Source organism: Mercenaria mercenaria, chromosome 14 (assembly GCF_021730395.1).
Source record: "Mercenaria mercenaria strain notata chromosome 14, MADL_Memer_1, whole genome shotgun sequence".
Taxonomy (NCBI): Eukaryota; Metazoa; Mollusca; class Bivalvia; order Venerida; family Veneridae; genus Mercenaria; species Mercenaria mercenaria.
In genome coordinates, this window is record NC_069374.1 from 71,741,888 (window position 1) to 71,762,400 (window position 20,513).

Below are 20,513 nucleotides of genomic sequence, written 5' to 3' on the forward strand. Positions count from 1 at the left end.
CCCTGAACTACTAGTACCTGATTCGCTAAAGGATTTTCGGTGTCTACAAGACCCATGCAAGAGGTTGCAAATCCCATGCATGAGGTTGCATGAGCCGTGCAATAGGTTGCAAAACCTGTGTCCTCAACTATGATTGATTTTACAAGTGTAAATACAATATCTCATTAGCCATACTCACACAAACACACACACACACATATATATATATATACAATGTAAACGTATATATATATATGGATCTAAAAACGTACTCGATGACCTATCTGCGTGACGCAGGACTACAAAAGCATGGTAATGTCAGTTAGAAGTCTAGCTATTTCATTTAAAATCCCTAACATTGTTTATGTTGAGTCTTGTATGGATACTTCACGCTAAAGAGAACAATGACGATGATGATCGTCTGCTACTTTCAAAAATGTCTAGTATATAGAACTTTAAAGGGCAACCGATGGCGACATCAAAATAAGTTTAAGATGCTTATATGAGACCAATAAACGACTTATCAGGCTTCATAGACGTTTGAAAAAACGTAAAAAAAAAAGAACCGAACCTGTTATCAGACTTGATTACAGCTAGGGTCAAGCTGGGTCATCTGAAGACATTGCCAGACAAACGTCTAACTTGATGTTCACAAGGAAGGAAACAATTTTACAATGGAATTTAATACGTCGTGTATCGGGATATTTTCGTCATAGTAATATAGCGTTCATCAGATGGTGGGCTATTCAAATCACTCTGCGTCCTTTGTCCGGTCCTTCCTTCCGTCCGTCCTGTCGTGCGTTAACAATTCCTTGTTATCGCATCTCCTCGGACACTACTTGGGGATTTTGACCAAACTTCGTCAGAATGATGTATTGGTACCCTAGTTGTGTCCCACTGAAAATAAGACAGGTTCAATTATGGCCCTTTGTTTATTTTTATAAGTTGCATAGATTTATATCGGGAAACACTTTGAATATCTTCTTGTCCAAAACCTCAGAGCCTAGGGCTTTGATATGTTGTATGTGACATTATCTAGTGGTCCTCTACTAAGATTATTCATATCATTCACCAAGGGTCAAATACGGCCCCGTCCTGGGGTCATATGGTTTACATAGACTTACCTAGGGAAAAACTTTGAAAACCTTGTTGTCCGAAATCACCAAACCTAGGGCTTTGCTATTTGTAATGTAGCATCATCTGGTGGTTCTCTAAGTTTGTTAAGATAATCTCCCTAGGGTCAAATATGGCCCCACCCCGGGGATCACATGGTTTATATAGACACTTATATAGGGAAAATATTTAAAAATCTTCTTGTCCATAACCTACAACGTTCAGCTTTGGACCACATTATAGCTCTGAGTGGCTAAATGAACCTTGACATGAGTTGACCTTGATCTTGACCTAGTGACATCCTTTCACATTTCTGTAGCTACATCCTACTTTGGACCACATGCATAGGTTTGTAACGAAATAAACTTCGACCTTGACATTGACCTTGTGACCTAAGTTCAAATTTTTGAAGGGACATGGAAATACGGATTACCTTTATAATAAGACGATAGTGGGTAGGATGGTAAAAGTAGCGTGGGCACTGCAGTAAAATGTGACGTAACGTACAGTTTTCTGTCCCATGTTACAACGCAATATCCGTAAAAGTCCAAAGCTGACCCTTAATACCACAGTTGCTTATATGTATATACGGCAACAATTTTCCTTTGGACAGAATTTCTTTAAACTTTGTGTACTGGCGGAGAATCAAATTTAAAACGGAGCTTTGTGTTAAAAATCACAGGTACCCAGGCTTGATATTGAATTATTGAATTTTTCAGTATTTTCCTACTTTCAAGCACACGTGCTATGATAGAGGGGTAAAATTTCTTTTAAATGTTTTTAAATGAAATTCAAGAAAAAAAAATACATATAAACCATATATAGAGACAAGGGGGATAACATGGTGAAATTCATTTTTCTCCTACGTTCTTGTACCCCATTCTATCGCGCAACATTTTGGTAATAGCCGACTCATAACTACCGAACTACATGAGCAAAGGATGATACTAACAGAAAATGTCAGATAATTCATGACCAAGGCCGGGTACGTATTATTAATTTATTTCATATTTCTGTTTTTGATTTGATTCTCTGTCAGTAAACACAGATTAAAGAAGAAATTTTGTCTGTAAGAAAATTTTGCCCCATTTCACTATAGACACTGTGGCAAATGTCCTTAACTATGAACATGACAAAATAATACAGCAAAGTCCTGGTCTTTCCCATGGGCCAAATTTCTTTAAAAAACTTATATACTGACTGCAAATGAAGTCTGAAACAGAAATATAAATTAAAATGCACAGTTTCCTTGTCTTGATCTTGAATTATCTGCCCTTGAAAATTGGAGTTCTTCTGATTTTCAAGGGCAGATAATTCACCCTCAGTCAGTTTTAAAGAAATTCTGTCCGTAGGTAAAGTTTTGCGTTTTGTCGATATAACGAACGGAAACTGCCGAAATAGCATACGGAATACGTAAACGAACGGAAACTGTCGAAATAGCATATGGAAAATAAGTAAACGAACGGAAACTGCCGATTGTCATTGTAAGTCCATTATCTAACATTGATAATACTTTGTCTTGTAGATAGCATTGTTACAGTCTGTATCAGTCAGTTAAAAATACGTAAACAAACATTTGTCCGTTATTTGCTAGGGGTTTTATAAACTATAACATAATACTGTATAACATTTAAGTACATGTATGCAATTTTTGAGACAAACAACATGTTTTGCGTCTATAATTCTGAATGAAGATTAATTTGGATTTTATATCATTTGTACCAGCAAAATAGTAATTTTACATCAATGAAGGCAACTGTTTGAAACTTAACACTTAAATCTATCTAAAAAAAATTTACAATGGGGAATGATTGTCACTGAAAGTAATCAATGGATTAACTGTTGCCATTACGCCACCGTGTAAAAGTTGGTCAGACAAATTTATATTTGGAGCCGGTCCCTGCTGGTCAGTCAGTGCAATATTATTGTGTATCTTAATATAATCGGCGCTGCTTGTGCTCGAATCCGACACGGCATTCTGTTCAAAACTTAAACAGTTTGAAGGGGGCCCGAGCCTGAGACTCCATTAGGTGCAAAGCTTAGATAGCCTCCATTAACTGTTGGGTTTTCGTCGAAAGTTGGCTCCGTGCCCCTGGAAATTCCAAAACTTGTGTCACTTCTGTAAGAGTTCATTCTACTGATGGACTCTATTGGGTGTATATATTCATTCACGTAGCGACCTTGTCTATCTGCCTTTAGTCGAGGTCCCCAGTCTTTGGCTTCAAATGTTGCCGCATTCACCTGATAATATTGAAAATGCATTAAAACAAATGTAGATCGACCACATACTTTGTACTTTAAAACACGAACGCGCACGCGTACCAGTTTGTGCGCGAACTTGAATCTGGGTTCAGGTATGCAAACAATTATCGCTAGTAAGGTCCCTAGTTGAGTCAGAGGTAGGGACAAAATTTATGGAAGTAGATCTAACACATTTGTACTGTTGCTATATACAAGTTAAGTTTAACCCAAGAAATACAAAATGTACACCTTGGGGCACCTGTTTTAAATATATTTACTTTTAAGTTTTTTTTTATTATTTCGGCCTTTAAATGACCTCATGTAAGTAGAATGTCATCAAAAATTATCTTTATATTCAATATTTATAGGTTATTAGCTTTGTATCGGGAAATATGCACGAGTTCTTCAGCGAAAATACATTATTGCGCGACTTTAGGAGCGCAATATTCTTCCGCTGTAGAACGAGTGCATATTTCTCGATGCAAAGATAATAACCTTTTTATTACATACTCATCTACACGTATAAATATAATGTAAGTACCATAAATTTGTTCAATAGCCTGAATAGGATTGACAATACTGAGCTAAATAGAAGAAAATAGTGCAACAACACACACTGAATTACGTCACGCACCCGATATGAAATTCAGGTGTCAGTGTATGGAAAAAATATTGACGTTTCCGATACCAGCGTAACTTAACGGGGAATAGAAACGAGTATGTAATAATAAGAAGATTTATTACATACTCATTTCTATTCCCCGTTAAGTTACGCTGGTACCGGAAACGTCAATATTTTTTTCCATACACTGACGCCTGAATTTCATATCGGGTGCGTGACGTAATTCAGTCTGTGTTGTTGTACTATTTTCTTTCTGTTATTTCAGTGTTGTTAATCCTATTCAGGCTATTGAACATATTTATGATATTGTCATAATATTTGTACGTGTTGATGCGTATGTAATAAAAAGGTTATTAGCTTTGCATCGGGAAATATGCACTCGTTCTTCAGCGGAAGAATATTGCCACTGAAGAACTCGTGCATATTTCCCGATACAAAGCTAATAATCTATAAATACTAATAACAAAATAAGATATCAAAATTATCCTGATCATCCTGATAACCTGATTATCTTATTTATGCAACATATTGGCAATTTAACGAAGAGAAAAAGAAATATGAATTTTAACAAGAAATAACACCGCTTGTATATAATGTCTTTTACATTTATTATATATGTTATTGTATAATTAGCCTACAAACCCCTTTATTTTTCTTGATTTGGTATGCAGCCACGCCAAGCGTGATCACGAACGGTGTTACAATCAATATCCACCCGAACGCCTCGCCGCCTGCCGTTGTCTGTATTCCGTTGTAGCTGACTGACGTGTATCCAACCGCAGAAGCAACAAATATAAACTGTGGACAAAGAACATATATGACGTCATCGGCGGATAAAATTACGGAAGCTGACTGAGGCTTTACTTGTGATCTATGACTTCTTAGGACCTTAAGTTAACAGAAACGGCTGATGGATAAAATATAGCTACATTAATTTTGATAATTTGGATGGTGACTTTTGTCTTATCAAAAATGAATTATCGGTTATAACAATTTTAGAGTTTGTGCGATGATACCTTAACATCTTAAAAACTTAAAAACTTAGAAGTTTAAAAGAAGATGTAAAAAAGTTATGCATGCAAAAGAATTATGTTAAATGTATTTCACAATCATTTAAAAATACTAACATTAGCACTAAAATATATTACGACTAGTCTAGTAAATATCCTACAATGTCATGAGATTAACATTATTCGCGAGTTTTAGTGAAAACCCATCACACATACGATGTATTTCACTATATAATAGTGTAGGTTATTGTTCCTCTTGGAATGTTGGTGTGAACTCAGAAATTAAAGCTATATTTTTTATGGAGGCATCTGCTTTCCGGAAATGTCAGAGAGATTCGTTTTTACTTCTAAAAAAATGACGCGTTTGGATTAGGAATGAACAAATAAAAGTGAAAACTACACAAAATCTTCCATGGGAAATTAATCAAATATAGGAACCACTGCGGCCGAGTGGTACAGGTCGTTGACTTGGAATCATTTGCGACTTACCGATGCAAGTTCGAAACGTTGTTTGGGGTGTCGAATTCTCAATGTTAGGAAGCCATCCAATTGGTGCTTAAAACGCCCAGAATGCCCGTCCCAAAAAGAAGGGCTAGTCAACATATTAGTATATATGATATAAATAAATTGTCCTGGTGTGACTCTAACGCCCCCCCCCCCATCCCAACACACACAGCCCCACAATTAAGAAAAAAAGACCAAAGCTCTTATTAAACTTCGCAAGGAGCATTGATATACAGTAATGTAGTATTTACTACAAACATGCACTGCTTTTGAAGGTTATTATGATAACACTCTTATTATACACTGATATAGGTATACCATTCCAAAGGCTGGAGCTGTGACACCCCAAGTTGCCATCCAGTACCATTTGAAAATCTTGGATTTCTTTCCAGTCATCATTTCCACATCCGCAATGAACCGCCTCAATCCATAAACCCAGCACACCGCAACGCTCTCCAGAATTAGAAACAGCGTTAACGTGAAATCCGCGGTATAGCGGTCCATGACAACAAGCAAGTGTATACCGCCATTAGTGATTAGTGGAAGTCCAAGAAGGTACGGCACGACACACATGACAACGAGAATTAATTTCCCTCTTTTCTGAAATATCACCGGGAACACGTCTTCGATTGCTCTATAAACAGTCCACACCATAATAAACACAGAGTCAACGCCCAGCGTTAGTACGACCATGAAAAACAGGAACGCCCATACCGCGGATCCTGGTAATTGCGAGATTCCTTGTAGATAGGAGATGAATATTATACCCGGCCCATCGTCGAAGATGGTATCGATAGGTCGGTTCAATGTGAACGAAGCGTGCCCAAGGAACGCAAACACTACAAATCCTCCGCCGATACTGGTAAGGGTATTAACACAACCTAAAAAATATTACGATGGTTTAGCAACACACTACGTAAACTTCTTAGTGTAGACAATGCAGATTGCCTACTAATCTGTATCTTCAATTCTGCTTTTATGCCATTATAGATATAGACTATACATTATTCTAAAGGTCTCCGAGGGTGTAGGCCGGAACTTTTAAAAATTTAACCTGTCAGAATGATGTCCATTTTGTGGCCCAGAAAGGAACGAGTATTTTTTAAGTGTGTGAAACTCAAATAACAATCAACAAAAATTAAGACTTTTGTGTTTTATGCAAATCAAAATATCCTGAAACCTAGATAACAATGCATCAAAAATTAAGACAAGTTCAAAGTTTTTGTCTCCGAATGGCAGAATTTTACAATGACAATTTTCTTACCAAAATCCATAAAATCGAAATATTGTTAACTTATATCCTGAATATGTTTAAAGTTCGTTTTTTAAAGAAAGAATGACAAGAAACCCTTGTTACGGAAAACGTGGGACAAACAGTACTGGTTTCTTTTGAACTGAACTAATATTTCTACCAGCTATTCATGACAAATTATTTGATTTGTGAAACAACTGACTTGCTAACATACTAGCTATACATATGCATACCCTGAATACCGAGACGAATTAGTAAAACAAACACAAGCGTAAAACAAAAAATAATAACATCAAAATAAATACGTCACATTTTCATGTCAAAAGTATGTACTATTACCAAGAATAATGGCATCCCGAAAAACGCTGTTATTGAACTTGTTGTGGCTTGCAAGAGCGATATGAGCACCAAATGCTACGCCTAAAGAGTACATTGCCTGCGTGGCGGCGCTCGACCAGATCGCCATATTGGAGAGTTTCCCGTAGTCTGGTTCCGTGTAGTATTTGATCCCAATTTCATGACCTTCCAAGGTTATACCGCGGAGGAGTAAAATAAGCAAAACCAGGAACGGAAAAGAGGCGGTAAAATATATCACCTGCAACAAAGAACGACTAAATTTTGCAAATATGAGTAATTTGTTGGTACAAAAAACGGGTCTGGGAAATGGCTGCTTTGACAAACTGAATTGGTGTTCACGGAGATATATATATAAACAGCTGACTTTGATTGATATTTGGGCACAAATACGTGCCCCCCAACACCCCCACCCTTCCCCATTCCCGCCTCCAAAACAGAAAGATACAGGAAACGTATCAAAACGGATTGCCTGCTTCCTTGTCGACAATTTACGTAGTTTGGTATATACAGGAGAGCTGATCGAGCGTTTATTATAACACTGTTTGAACATCTTAATTTTAAGGTCACGGTTGCTGTCCTATAATTTCTCAGATTGTTTTTAAAATAGTATATGTGAAAGACCGATACAGAGCTACACAAGTAACCAGATAATGTAAAACGCATTTAACTTTCTGAGTGTTTTATTGTCCAGTGTTCATTGAATAAAGATTCTTTTTTCGTTCAAAAAATGTACAGACACAGTACTTAACTGCTGTTCATACATTGAAAGTTGTTCCTGTTTTGACGATAGTATGAAATGCTTTGAATATAGCCTCATAAGGAGAAAAAGACAAACTTCTTAATTAGTATATTAGCCGCGCCATGAGGAAACCAACATAGTGCGTTTTGCGACCAGCATTAATCCATACCAGTCTGATCAGGATCCATGCTGTTCGCTTTCAAAGCCTATTGCAATGGGGACCATTAGTCAGTTACTTCCCCTGATTATGTCCAAGAAGTAGCCTGGTCCTTCCTCTGTTTTTCGGCGAACGCCGTCTAAGAACGAATTCGTTACCTATGCCACGTGACTTCAGTTTGCAAATCAAACTACTTGATAACGAATTATAGATAATTTATCAAAATGGAAGATTTATGCAACATTCTGCCTGATTGGACGAGAGTGTCAACATACCGAAGAATATTCCTCCGGCCACAAATCGATAGCGGTCAGATTTTCTATATAGAAATAAGAAGGGCATGTACACATTTTACTTAAAGGCCTAGATTTTGGCAGTGGGCCAAGGGATTTCTGTCTTCACCAGCACAGTTGGGGGCTAATGACCAACACAGTATGGTTCCAATAAACAAGGGTCATTGTTTATTGGAGAGTCAGTCTACCTTACAAGTGTATCAATTAGTAAGAAGGGGAAACAATGTAATTTATTTTAAATTAATGAATAAATGATAACTTTTAAAGTTATACTAGTTTTTTTTGGCATTTCTATGTAAAGAAAAATATTTGTTGATCAAACACAATAATAAAATAATCATAAAGTTATTTTCATAATAATGAAATAATGAGAAACTTACTTAAAGAAATATGCAAGCGTTTTTTTTTCAAATTCTGTCTGGAGAATTGTGATATTTTAGAAAAATGTGACTTTTACTCATCTAAAGCTTGCAGAATACTATAAATAACATTTGTCTAGAATTGAAAACAGAATGTGCATTTCAAAATTACAAAGCAAAGCATGAAAAAAGTCACTTTTGGCAACATACTGAAAAGGCAAATTGAGTGTAGATGGAACACAATAATTTTATATTCAAATAATGTATCTTTCATCATCCTATATGTAATATATTAATAATAATAATAATAATAATAATAATAATGATTATGATTATGATTATTTTTTATTATTATTATAATCATTACTATAACCATTAAAGTAATAGTTATTATCATCTATATAATATCAAAATAATAATTATTATTATTATCATTCCACATTCACTGAAGAAAAATTAATTTCTTTCAACTCCACTGCACACATTTTCATGGTCTAGTTGGGGTCCCTGCTGTGCTAATTGCCCTCTAATCAGTTACTGTTACATAATCGCTGATAAGCAGCAGATAAGATGGGAGTTGTATATTGGATTTGGGGGGGTACACTTATATAGTAGTGAATCTAGGCCTTTAAAGGCCTAGATTCACTACTATATAAGTGTCCCCCCCCCCCCCCAAATCCAATATACAACTCCCATCTTATCTGCTGCTTATCAGCGATTATGTAACAGTAACTGATTAGAGGGCAATTAGCACAGCAGGGACCCCAACTAGACCATGAAGATGTGTGCAGTGGAGTTGAAAGAAATTAATTTTTCTTCAGTGAATGTGGAATGATGATAATAATAATTATTATTTTGACATTATATAGATGATAATAACTATTACTTTAATGTTTTAATAATCATAATAATAATAATAATTATTATTATCATAATTATTATTATTATTATTATTATTATTACTATATTACATATAGGATGATAAAAGATAAGTTATAATATTGAAAATGATAATGATAATAAAACACAAGTATAGTGAAAACTTCACGAGTTCTTTGTGCTGACAAAAAAAAATTAATATAAACTTATTGTGTTCCATCTATACCCAATTTTCATTTTTAGTATATTGCCAAAAGTGACTTTTTTCATGCTTTGCTTTGTAACTTTGAAATGAACATACTGTTTTTAATTTTAGACAAATGTTATCTAAAGTATTCTGCCAGCTTTAGATGAGTGAAAGTCACATTTTTCTGAAATATCACAATTCGCCAGACAGAATTTGAAAAAAAAAAAAAAACTTACATACTTCTTTATGAAAGTTTCTGATTATTTTATTATTGTGAAAATAAGTTTCTGATTATTTTATTATTGTGTTTGATCAACAATATTTTTCTTTACATAGAAATGCCAAATAAAATCTAGTATAACTTTTAATGTTATTAATTATTAATTAATTTAAAATAAATTACATTGTTTCACCTTCTCACTAATTGATACACTTGAAAGGTAGACTGACTCTCCAATAAACAATGACCCTTGTTTATTGGAACCATACTGTGATGGTCATTAGCCCCCAACAGTGCTGGTGAAGACAGAAATCCCTTGGCCCACTGCCAAAATCTAGGCCTTTAATAACAAAATTACTAAAAATAAGAAACCTTAGGTGCAAAAATATTACCAAAGTTCAACATTTGACTCATCACAAGGTTTTTATAAATTAAATTTTAATTTAATTTTTGATTCGTTCTTCGGATGAAGTTTAATGCCATCATTTCGTCATTTTTTTCCTTCTTTTTTCCATATGAAATGTGCAAAAATCTCATACATACGTTGCTTCAAAACATGTTTTTGTATAAAACCATTGATATGAAAGCTTAGGTGCAAAAACTTTCCTACTCTCATTAAATTTATCTTTTGAATGATATTTATTTTATTTTTGTGAAATAAAAATTTGATTCGTTCTCAGACAGTTTATTTCCACTAATTTGGAAGAAAAATTAACTTCAGCGCGAAGTTGTTGTTGTAGCGTCATAAGCAGACGATATTATTATGCCGCGTGAACATGCGGTATTGTGATCAAAAAAGGTTTAAGTAATGATTTAATCATTTAATGTAATTTACTTCGCGCGTAATTCATTTTGTGCTAATATCACAAATTAATAATATAACGAAATGCAATTAAATATTGCAATTAATATTTCGGTTCTAAAAAGAAAGAGATGCGCGTTTCTTCTTACGTTGTTGTTTTCACCTTATTTCATATACATTTAAATATCAGTGTCAATTATGCAAATTATGTCAATTAAACATTAAAAAAGATAGCTTTTCTACCGGCCATTGGATCACAAATGCAAACTGTTGCTATTTTTCTACTCAGTTACAGTACAATAAGGTAAAATTTAGATTTTTTGTATACATTTTACTTAATAAATTTTAGTAAATAAATTAAAGGTTCGTCTTGAAAATATGTCAGGAGTATTTTTGTGTACAAGAATGTTTAAGCAATGTAGATAATATCTGCATTTGAAACAGAATTGAATTTTACTTCATTAACTTAATGATATCTCTTTGTTTTTGTGAAAATTTTACCTGATTTCATGATCTTTTCAGTTATCATAAATGTCTTCGTGATTAACTTACTTTCATTATTTATTGTACATGTTCAATTCAAGAAAATTTTACATAAAGCCAATTTATATAATGTAATCCTATTGAATGGTAGTTTATAGAAGTAATAAAATGTTGTATGCATCACGCATAAATCCTTTTTATTGGACCTGTAATTAAACTTGGCGATTACCTCTAAATAAGGAACGTTAAAACAACACAGACGTTTATAACCCTGATAAGGCTATAATTGCGTTTTGAATTACGGGTATTTTCTTTTTGTAATTACAAGGTATAATTATCATGTGACTTTAAAATTTCGCATATTTTTTATTTTGCAAACAGTTTTCATAATTATATTTGTGGAATATGTGTAGCTACATTAAAATGAGAATTGTCTGCTTGAATACGGCAAAATACAATACCTGTACAACCCTAATTGCCACTATCTTTTTTTTTTTTTTAAATTTTACAAACATACCATAATTTTCGATTCATTTAACTTCCTTTTTTCCAATATGTTAAGAATTACTGAATTGATATACGTATGATGGTCAACCATTTCAGAATAAAAAAGTTCAAAACCTAAACCTGTGTAATTATATAAACAGCTGTTTAAAAAATCTTACGTATGTATTTTTGTGACATAAGAATGGATGTGGTAGGGGCAGCAGGTATAATACATATCAATCAGACAATTTTAAATGTCAATTCTAAAATAATGTGTTTTGGCCGTAAAATTATAAAATCGTAAAAAACATAGTTCGATTTTGTGTGTGTGTGTGTAGTGTGTGGGGGGGGGGGGGGGGGGGGGTACTTAGGTCTTTTACACATATTATACTTAAAGACAATGTTATTTAAAACAACTGTAAAATCAGATCATATTTCTTAAATATATCTGTCAGATTTTATTTTTCAACGACAGCGTATTTGATAGATGGGAGACGCCGTAAAAATATCAAAGCTAGTGCTATATAAATATAAAAGGAAGTGTCTAGGGGTACGAACCTCCCTTTTCCTAGAGATTAAGGGTCATTTACATTTCAGATTTGGTTGAAAATGAAAAAAAAAGTAAGACTTCATCGATATTTGCCTTTAACTTGAATCTTAATGGTTTACAGATAGCAATGTTCACCCGATTTGTTTTATTGTTTTTCTAAATCATGTTAAAATATACATTCTTCTCATATAAGAATATGTATGAAAATGTGGTTTTTATTGCTGATAGATATGTTATATTAATATAAAATTAATTTAATTATTATAAAATAACATGTTAAAAATGCTATGGTTCAGAAAATTACATATTAAACATTCTTTTATTTCAAATGAAAAATCCCTTTTTCAGAGGTTGTAACTCCAGTGACGTTTCAATCTATAAGCTCGTTTAATTATCTTATATATTTATTTACGTCTCATCTATATACATCAAATACATAGAACATAGTCAATTATTTAACAAATAAAAAGTACACAGCCGCTCTATACAGAGCTACAAGAGACAATGCATACTTAAAACCTATCAGTCTTGTGAAAAACCTTCTCTTATTACACATGATATTGAAATAAACATCCAGGTGACAATACCCGGAGGCAATAGATGCCTGATTGGACGAGAGTGTCAATTTCTTTCACTCTGTTGATTGTGCTACGCTGAGTGAAATGTAGACAAAGCGTTTATCCTAACAACGCTGTTCACAGTTTTAAAGCTAACTTTGGCTCAGTATATTTAGAAAGAATATTGATATATCTTAAAATGATAAGTAAGTTTAATAAATATGATAAAAACCTGTTCAAACCTGTTCAAATAACAACATATATCAAATTAAAGAAAGAGCTGAATACGGTCTGCGTTTCACATGAATAAGGATGTGATAAGAGTCTTTTATGTAGAGAAGTGCTTTTTAAAAGATTTTCCTTGTTACAATTGTCGTCTGTATATGAAAAGGTTTCTTGCTTTTGTGACTTATTCAGAATGCATATTAAAATGAGTATTTGTTTGCTTTGATGTATTTGTTATAAATTATTTAACTGATTTATTATATATGAATATTTTTCTTTAGTATGGTATGCAAATATTGAACTCAGTTGAAATCTGTTTCCATTATATATATGCTATATAATGACTGAATCTCATTACACTGAAATGAAGGTACGCTGCATACAGTTTATCTATGTGATATGACTACGGTCAAACTTTGCTTATAAAACAGAAATATTGAAATAATTACAGCTGTATGTTTTGCTTGACCTTCGCTTTTTTACAGGTGTGACGTCATTGTCCAAAGATTCATGAATAGCGAATATGCATTTGTTAAAGCGTTATCAGTTGACTTATTTTAGAAATAGATAAAAATAATCAATAAAAAATGCTTTAATTGATTTTCTCATGTATTCTAATCAAACTTGATTTGTAGCATCTGTATTAGGCCCACAGCCAACTTTGTTCAGCTGGAACATTTGACCCCTTTGAGGGGCTGCTAGAGCTAAAACTAGAAATGCCTTTATACAGCGTCTCATGAACAGCTTGGTGGATCTTTGTCATACTTGGTCTTGAGCATCATTGTAAGGTCCTCTTCCAAATTTATTAATAAGGAACTTGGGCCCTATTAGGCACCACTATAGCTAAAAGTAGATATGCCTTTCTTCGCATTAACCACTAAAATATAATGGATTTTTATCAAACTCGATGTGTAACAATATCGTAAGGTCTCCTGCTATTTTGTTACAAATGGGGATAGGGGCCAATTTAGCTAAAAATATAAACACGTTTAATGACCTCTTCTCATGAACCGCTTCATGAATCTTCATCAAACCACTGCTGTGATTATTCGTCTAAGGATAAACGAAACAAAATTGCAACCCTACGAAACCTTTGCGAAAAATTAAAAGAGAACCATTTAAATTGTTAAAGTGCGGTGTTTACTTTTGCAATTTGAAAAATGTTAGATGAAAGGTGAATGTATGAAAAATTCATAAACTTCTTTCCTTATTACAATTCGCCGACCATCATTTTTAAAGATATTTCTTGTTATCTTTGACTTCTTTGTAATTTTCAAAAGCAATATCTATACTAAATTTCATTGGATTGGAAAATGATTAAAGACTGGATATTTTTAGTGACCCTCTGCTAAATTTAGGTTTGATTAATTATTTTTATTCAGAAATCTACAAATAAAAGGCATATTTATTTTTGACCAACCACAACATCTTGGATAAAGGTTATAACGAAAAAATCAGAGGAATCCAACTGAAAGGGACCAATGTAGCATTTGATTATCCTTGCGCTTTTTCATACAACTTTTCAAGGGAAGAAACAAGCTAATGTTCGTCATAAGAGAAACTGTTAGCGAATAACGCGGATGCAGTCTGGTCTGGATCCATGCTTGACGCAAATGTACTATGTTAATTTTCTCATGGCGCGGCTCAGTTATGTTTTGATGGCAGATTTTTCTTCCTTTTCCAAATGTAATATACTCTGGATTTAGAACAATTATTTGTCAAAATAAATAAGCATTTATAACAATGTAAAAGTAGGATTGTTCCTCTGAAAGAATATATCATATTACGTACTCGTTTTGTCAGTGAGACAATAGATAGTAATTTCAGTACCATGTATTTTAAGGTAGTTCAATGTGCTTGATATTTTTTTCTAAATTGTTTTGAAAGAATGTAGACCTCAGACAAGTTTTATTTTGGAAGTCTATGTGAAAATCATTTCTCTGATGACATTTTCGCGAATAGAATAATTTTCACGAAGTAAATTCTCACAGTCGTAAGTAAAGATACTGCATGTATTTTATAACTGGATAACTACTTCAATGGCAACGAATGCCCGGCAATATCTTAGTCATTAAGCCTTTCCTAACACTGAAAGTATATTAAAGTTTAACTACTTTTGAAAACAAAAATATGGTAGTTCGAAGTTGAAACTATCTGATCATGAAGGCAGCCAGCTAAGTTAGTATGTTTATGACGTCATTTAAACACTGCTGATTACTTCTATTTTATTACTTCTTTTATCAATTTGAAATAACCTTTAAAAAGGCTCATTTCTATCATTTCTTGAGTGTGAAATATATAATTTGGTTATTTTTTTTATAATAGTTGGGAAAATACGGTATATTATTTTACAGAAATACGGACATACGCTTCAAATATGTTTCTACAAAATCAAGATATCCGTCATTGTTTTTTATGTTGCCATGGAAACAATATGGCAGCCATTTTGATCAAATACTGAAATGTTCATAACTCTCTCATTCTTAGGCAGATTTCGAAAAGTATTTCACTTCTTTGAATGGTTTACGAAGCTGACAAAACTAACATTATAAGAACAATGCCTTTCCATTTAAGACATTTTCTTGGATGCCACTGGGTTAGTTTACTAATACCCTTTTATATAGGACATTTTTAACGGTTATTTTTAATTGTCATATGCATCATAGGTAACAGGCCTGTGATATCTAAGTATCAAAACTCAAGTTTCGTAACAGTTAAAATCTATCCCAATTTTGATGATATAAAGCAGAAAATTTAAGTATATGATTATTTTTAATAACCGTTCACAGGTTTCGTTTAAATGACTACTCTAAGCTAATAAAGATACAAACACTGAATCCGACCCTGTTGTGTTAAATGTCATTCTTTTTTTTGTGTGTGTGTTTGAACCAATATTCAAAGGAAGGAAAATTTCAATTGTTTGTTCATTTTTTTAAAATAATCCGTTATCGTCAAAATAACCTGCACAATAATAATCATAATTTAATCTTAGATTATTTTTACATAATCCCACCATCGCCGTTGTTTTTCACAAACAGTGAATTATGAAATAAGTGTTAATGTGCAATAAATGTTTTTTTTTTCTCTTTATGTAACCGATTAATTATGGTTGAACGAAAACGTAATATACAATCATACAAACCTTTGCAAGTGTTCGTATGCCTCTTACGCAACAGTAAAACACCATTAGCCAAACAAGAAGTAGTGTTAAAGCGTTCCTGCCTACCACTGGACCAAGGTCATCTAGCCCGTCAGACTCGTGAACACCAAGCACGAACCTTTAATTACAAATTACATCATTATCCCAAATTGTCCCCATTACAAATTTAACTAATTCATTTTGAGCATGAAAAGGAGAGTAATAAAACATTTTCAAAGTTTCAAAATATATTTTTGAAGCGGAAAAGATTAAACTTGTGTTAAATATTTGTCTTAAAAGTAACTGCGGCAGGATCTGCACAAGAGTCCTTTATAAATAGAACACCATTCCATAATTCAATGTAAATATAGGAAGTCGTAAATTTATAAAACTGTTAGACTGTATTTATTAAACTGGTTATTTATTATTATTTCTCAAAGGTGACAGGAGCTAGTGAACAAGGATAATGATTGGATCTTAACTGCACCTCCGCAAAAACATCTGTATGGACGCTGCTATTTCCAAGAAAATGGACTGACGGCTGTTTCTTTCAGCTTCACGATATCGATACAATTGAACCAATATGAATAGATGTAAGTCATTTAAAACTTTACCTGTTCCAATATTCTTCCTCCGGCGAGTGGTACATTATTTCACACGACCTGTACACCGCTCTAAACTCACTGAACAGAACTGGGTCGACACTACCATTGAGTGTGTCCCGTATTCTCTTTATACAAGAATCATCCATGAAATTTTGCAATGTACTTATTTTCTGGCTTTCGTCCCCAATTGTATCATAATTGGGAAAGGGTTCATTTCTACATTGTGACGTGGCCCAAGGTTTTTGACACTCTTGCCATTGTAACGGTCCGCCAATGTTTACAAACGCTACGAGCATGTAGTAAAAGGAATACATGACGATGACGATGTAATTCACATTCGTCATGAAAATATTGAAGATAATTGCCCATCCAACTCCTTTAAAGAGTGGACAAAATTTCCAAACGGTGATTGGTCCCTCTGACGAAAACTGACCCATGAACATTTCTAGAAATAAAATTGGAAATGAACAAAGCACGACCGTCAGCAGATAAGGTATGATGAATGCTCCGCCTCCATGGATATAACATTTATAAGGGAATCTCCAAATGTTTCCCAGTCCTACAGTGTATCCAAAGCACGTGAAAAGATACTCTAGTTTTCCTCCCCATTGCATGCGATCTCGATCCATTGCTAGAACGTTTTTGAAAATAGAATAATTCTAGTGTCATATCATATTACAATGTAACTGTATAATTCGCTTTGGCTATTCAGACGCGCCTTTCTGTTAAAACAATTGATTTGATGTTTCAGATAATTCCGTTTCTAGTTTCCTTCCTATCAAACAGTCTTCATATGGTGTATCACAGTTTATTCCATATCTACGACATATAAAGTACAGAACCAAAATATTTTTTAAAAATAATATTCTTTACGCACGAGGAAGAAAATTGCACAAAACATTTGGTGTCGAATCGAATCGGGTTATTGAATACGTTTGTAATCTTGATTATACGCACCCGATGACTTAAGTTATTGTATCATAGCTCGGTGTTTTTCTTTAAAAAATGGTGCAGGTAATTCTTATACACTGAGTACAGGGTGCGGTAACTAAAAGTGTGCAGGTATTTAATACCCACATGCTAGTTACCACACTGTTGCATAGGAAAGTATGCCAGCGTGTCTGGAACTGTAGACAGCGAAGTGTTTTAGTAATAGAAAAAGCATTGAAACTCGAAGGTAAACGATTTGTACGAGGGGGTATTGTAGGCGTTCCACATTTCCATATACAGCAGTTCAGTGAGAACTTAAAATCCTTGCTTTACAAATGTGTAAAGCCCAAGTAAAATAAACCAATGCAAGAGCAAAAAATCAGTAAGATACACTTCGCTGTCTACTGTCGTTTTTCAACACGTTTCTGTTTTTTTACGTTGGGATTTTGACAAGTTTTGGGTGTCAGACATGAAAGCAAACACTTATAATCCATCCAGAACAAAAAATATGTATTCCCGTTTCCTAAATATCTTTTAAAATCCAAATAATTGAGAGAGCTAAAAGTCCATGTCTTACTATTACATGATCACGTGACTAATATCTAATTACTAACGATATCTTTAAATAAAGGCAATCGTCTGATACCCTTGATTAAGTATTCTTGCATAAAAACTACTTTTTTCACTGGATCCGTCCATGTATAAACGGGAGAAAAATCGTGTGCAAACAAGGCAATTCACGTGCTGTTAATACATGATTTTTATTTTTGAAATGCTTTGCCAGGGACGTATGTATGTATTTCTGCGCAGACTGATATTTGGCATCTGCATCTTGTTTCTTCCATAATAACCTTTTCTTGTAGCATTATAGATACAAAGTAATCCATAGTATGTTTAGCTGTATCATCTTCCAACCCCAAACGTACTGCCCCCATCAATGTACGCTCTAGCTTCTGTTAGAGTTTACTCCCTTTACAAAGCGTCTGTTCAGTTGTTGTAAATAACTGTGAATAAATAAGTATCGCGTGTAACTTGTGCTATTGCCCGTTTTTAAGTATTATATTAATGATTTTTGTTAGTATCAGTCGGTTTGTTTTTACCTGATTTTTCGCAGAATTCATATAATAAACCTCGAAAGCTAGTCACTAGCTTCGTACTCATCCGTACTGTGTTTGTTCGTACTCAAAATAATTCGAATGTAAAGTTGTTATTGTTAAAATAATTGTGTTCCTGTTTATCAAATTTTTAAGTTATATGCAAAATTATGTGTAATGTAACGTTTGTAATAACTAAAAATAAAAATAAGATGCTCAAAAACCTTCAAATCACGCTTTTAGTAGTGTTGTTGTTATGTGTGCCCCGGTTATGGATATTTAAAACATGTTTACCGTTTCCAAGAACAACAAGAATGGTAAATAAAAAATGTACCGGAATCGTCAAGTCATCACATATGAAAACAATGCATTTAGTCGTCGTGTAATGTTTTTTATGCAAGAATAGCGTCAATACACGTTTGTTTTGTGTATTAACGCCTGCAGAAGCCCTTGGGATATGTTTGTGACCTCGACCTTCGGTCTCGGTCACAAACAATCCCGCGGGCTTCTGCAGACGTTAATACACAAAAAAACGTGTATTATCCCTTCAATCATACACGACGCTTGAGAGCAAACAGTGGGATCAGTCGTGTGTCTCTTTGACGCTGGGTTAATTTAGGAGGAAGGAAGTACAGAGCAGAGCAGAACATGATCTTTATTACACCCAAGTAGTTATTCAATATAGGGGTAAAACATAATGTCAAAACGTAATAACATGATAGCAAGAACTTCCGATAGACAAATATTTTTGAGTTGGGAGAAAAAAAAAAGATAATATCAAAATAATTATACAATAGAATCGCTATCCCTTAGCAAATGCATTTCGATATTTTCTTATACTCGCACAGAAATATAACATAGCTAACACATATTTGAGACATTATAGTTTATTGACGGTAGGTGGGTGGGGCTTTCTGCAAAAGACCCTTGTTCCTTTTTCTAACTTTGACGATTCTTTGTTCTGAGTTTAACGCCGTTTCTGCATAGTATTTAAATCATGTAACAGCGGGCAGTTACCTAACCAGTGTTCCTGGATTCTGTACCAGTACAAACCTGTTTTCCGCAAGTAACTGCTGATTTCCCACATGAATCAGAGATGAACTACGAATGATTTCAGACACGATGTCTTTTATCAAATCGTCACGGAGAACATACGCCCCGCCCGGGATCGAACTTACGACCCTACGAACCGTAGATATGTGCCTCCTATTAAACTAAGCGGGCGGGCCGCTTCTTACTCTGAAGACAATCCATAGCCTCTGCACCTCTAGCGCGTCTTCATATATGTAAAGCATAAAGATATGCTATTGCTAAATTTCGATTGGTATCGTTCTCTATCGCTTAGAAAATGAACGATTTGATAACTTTTCAGAAAGTCAGCGTGTTTGCCCACTATGTAAAATGTCAATTGAAACAGAAACACGTACATGTTCTGTTTGAATGCATTGGTTACCAAGATTTGAGAGATATACTCAATGCTAAAGCTGTTGATGTTAATAATAAGTATGTTAATCTTGATAACCAGGAGAAATTGAAGTGTGTGCTCTCCAACAATGATATTGTTAATGCTGCTGCTATTTCTAATTTAGAAAATGCTTTGTTCGGCAGTAAATGTATATAAATAAAAAGTTAAAAAGGTGATTTGGTAAGTTCCAAGCAGCCTTTGCTTACAAAAGTCCCCATGTGGCCTGTAAAATGTAAAAAAAAATATGTAAACCATCAGTTACGCA

The 20,513-nt window shown here is 33.9% G+C and overlaps 1 protein-coding gene across 1 annotated transcript; it reads right to left on the minus strand.

Moving 5' to 3' along the window:
- Window positions 1-2,675: 2,675 nt before the first annotated feature.
- On the minus strand, window positions 2,676-18,247 carry LOC123527639 (sodium-dependent proline transporter-like). The gene is made up of 6 exons (XM_045307238.2): window positions 16,769-18,247; window positions 16,158-16,293; window positions 7,061-7,316; window positions 5,788-6,350; window positions 4,598-4,753; window positions 2,676-3,333 (listed from the first exon to the last, which is right to left on the minus strand). The coding sequence occupies exons 1-6, from the start codon at window positions 17,386-17,388 to the stop codon at window positions 3,082-3,084; spliced, it is 1,983 nt and encodes a 660-aa protein (XP_045163173.2). The 5' UTR covers window positions 17,389-18,247; the 3' UTR covers window positions 2,676-3,081.
- Window positions 18,248-20,513: the final 2,266 nt, after the last annotated feature.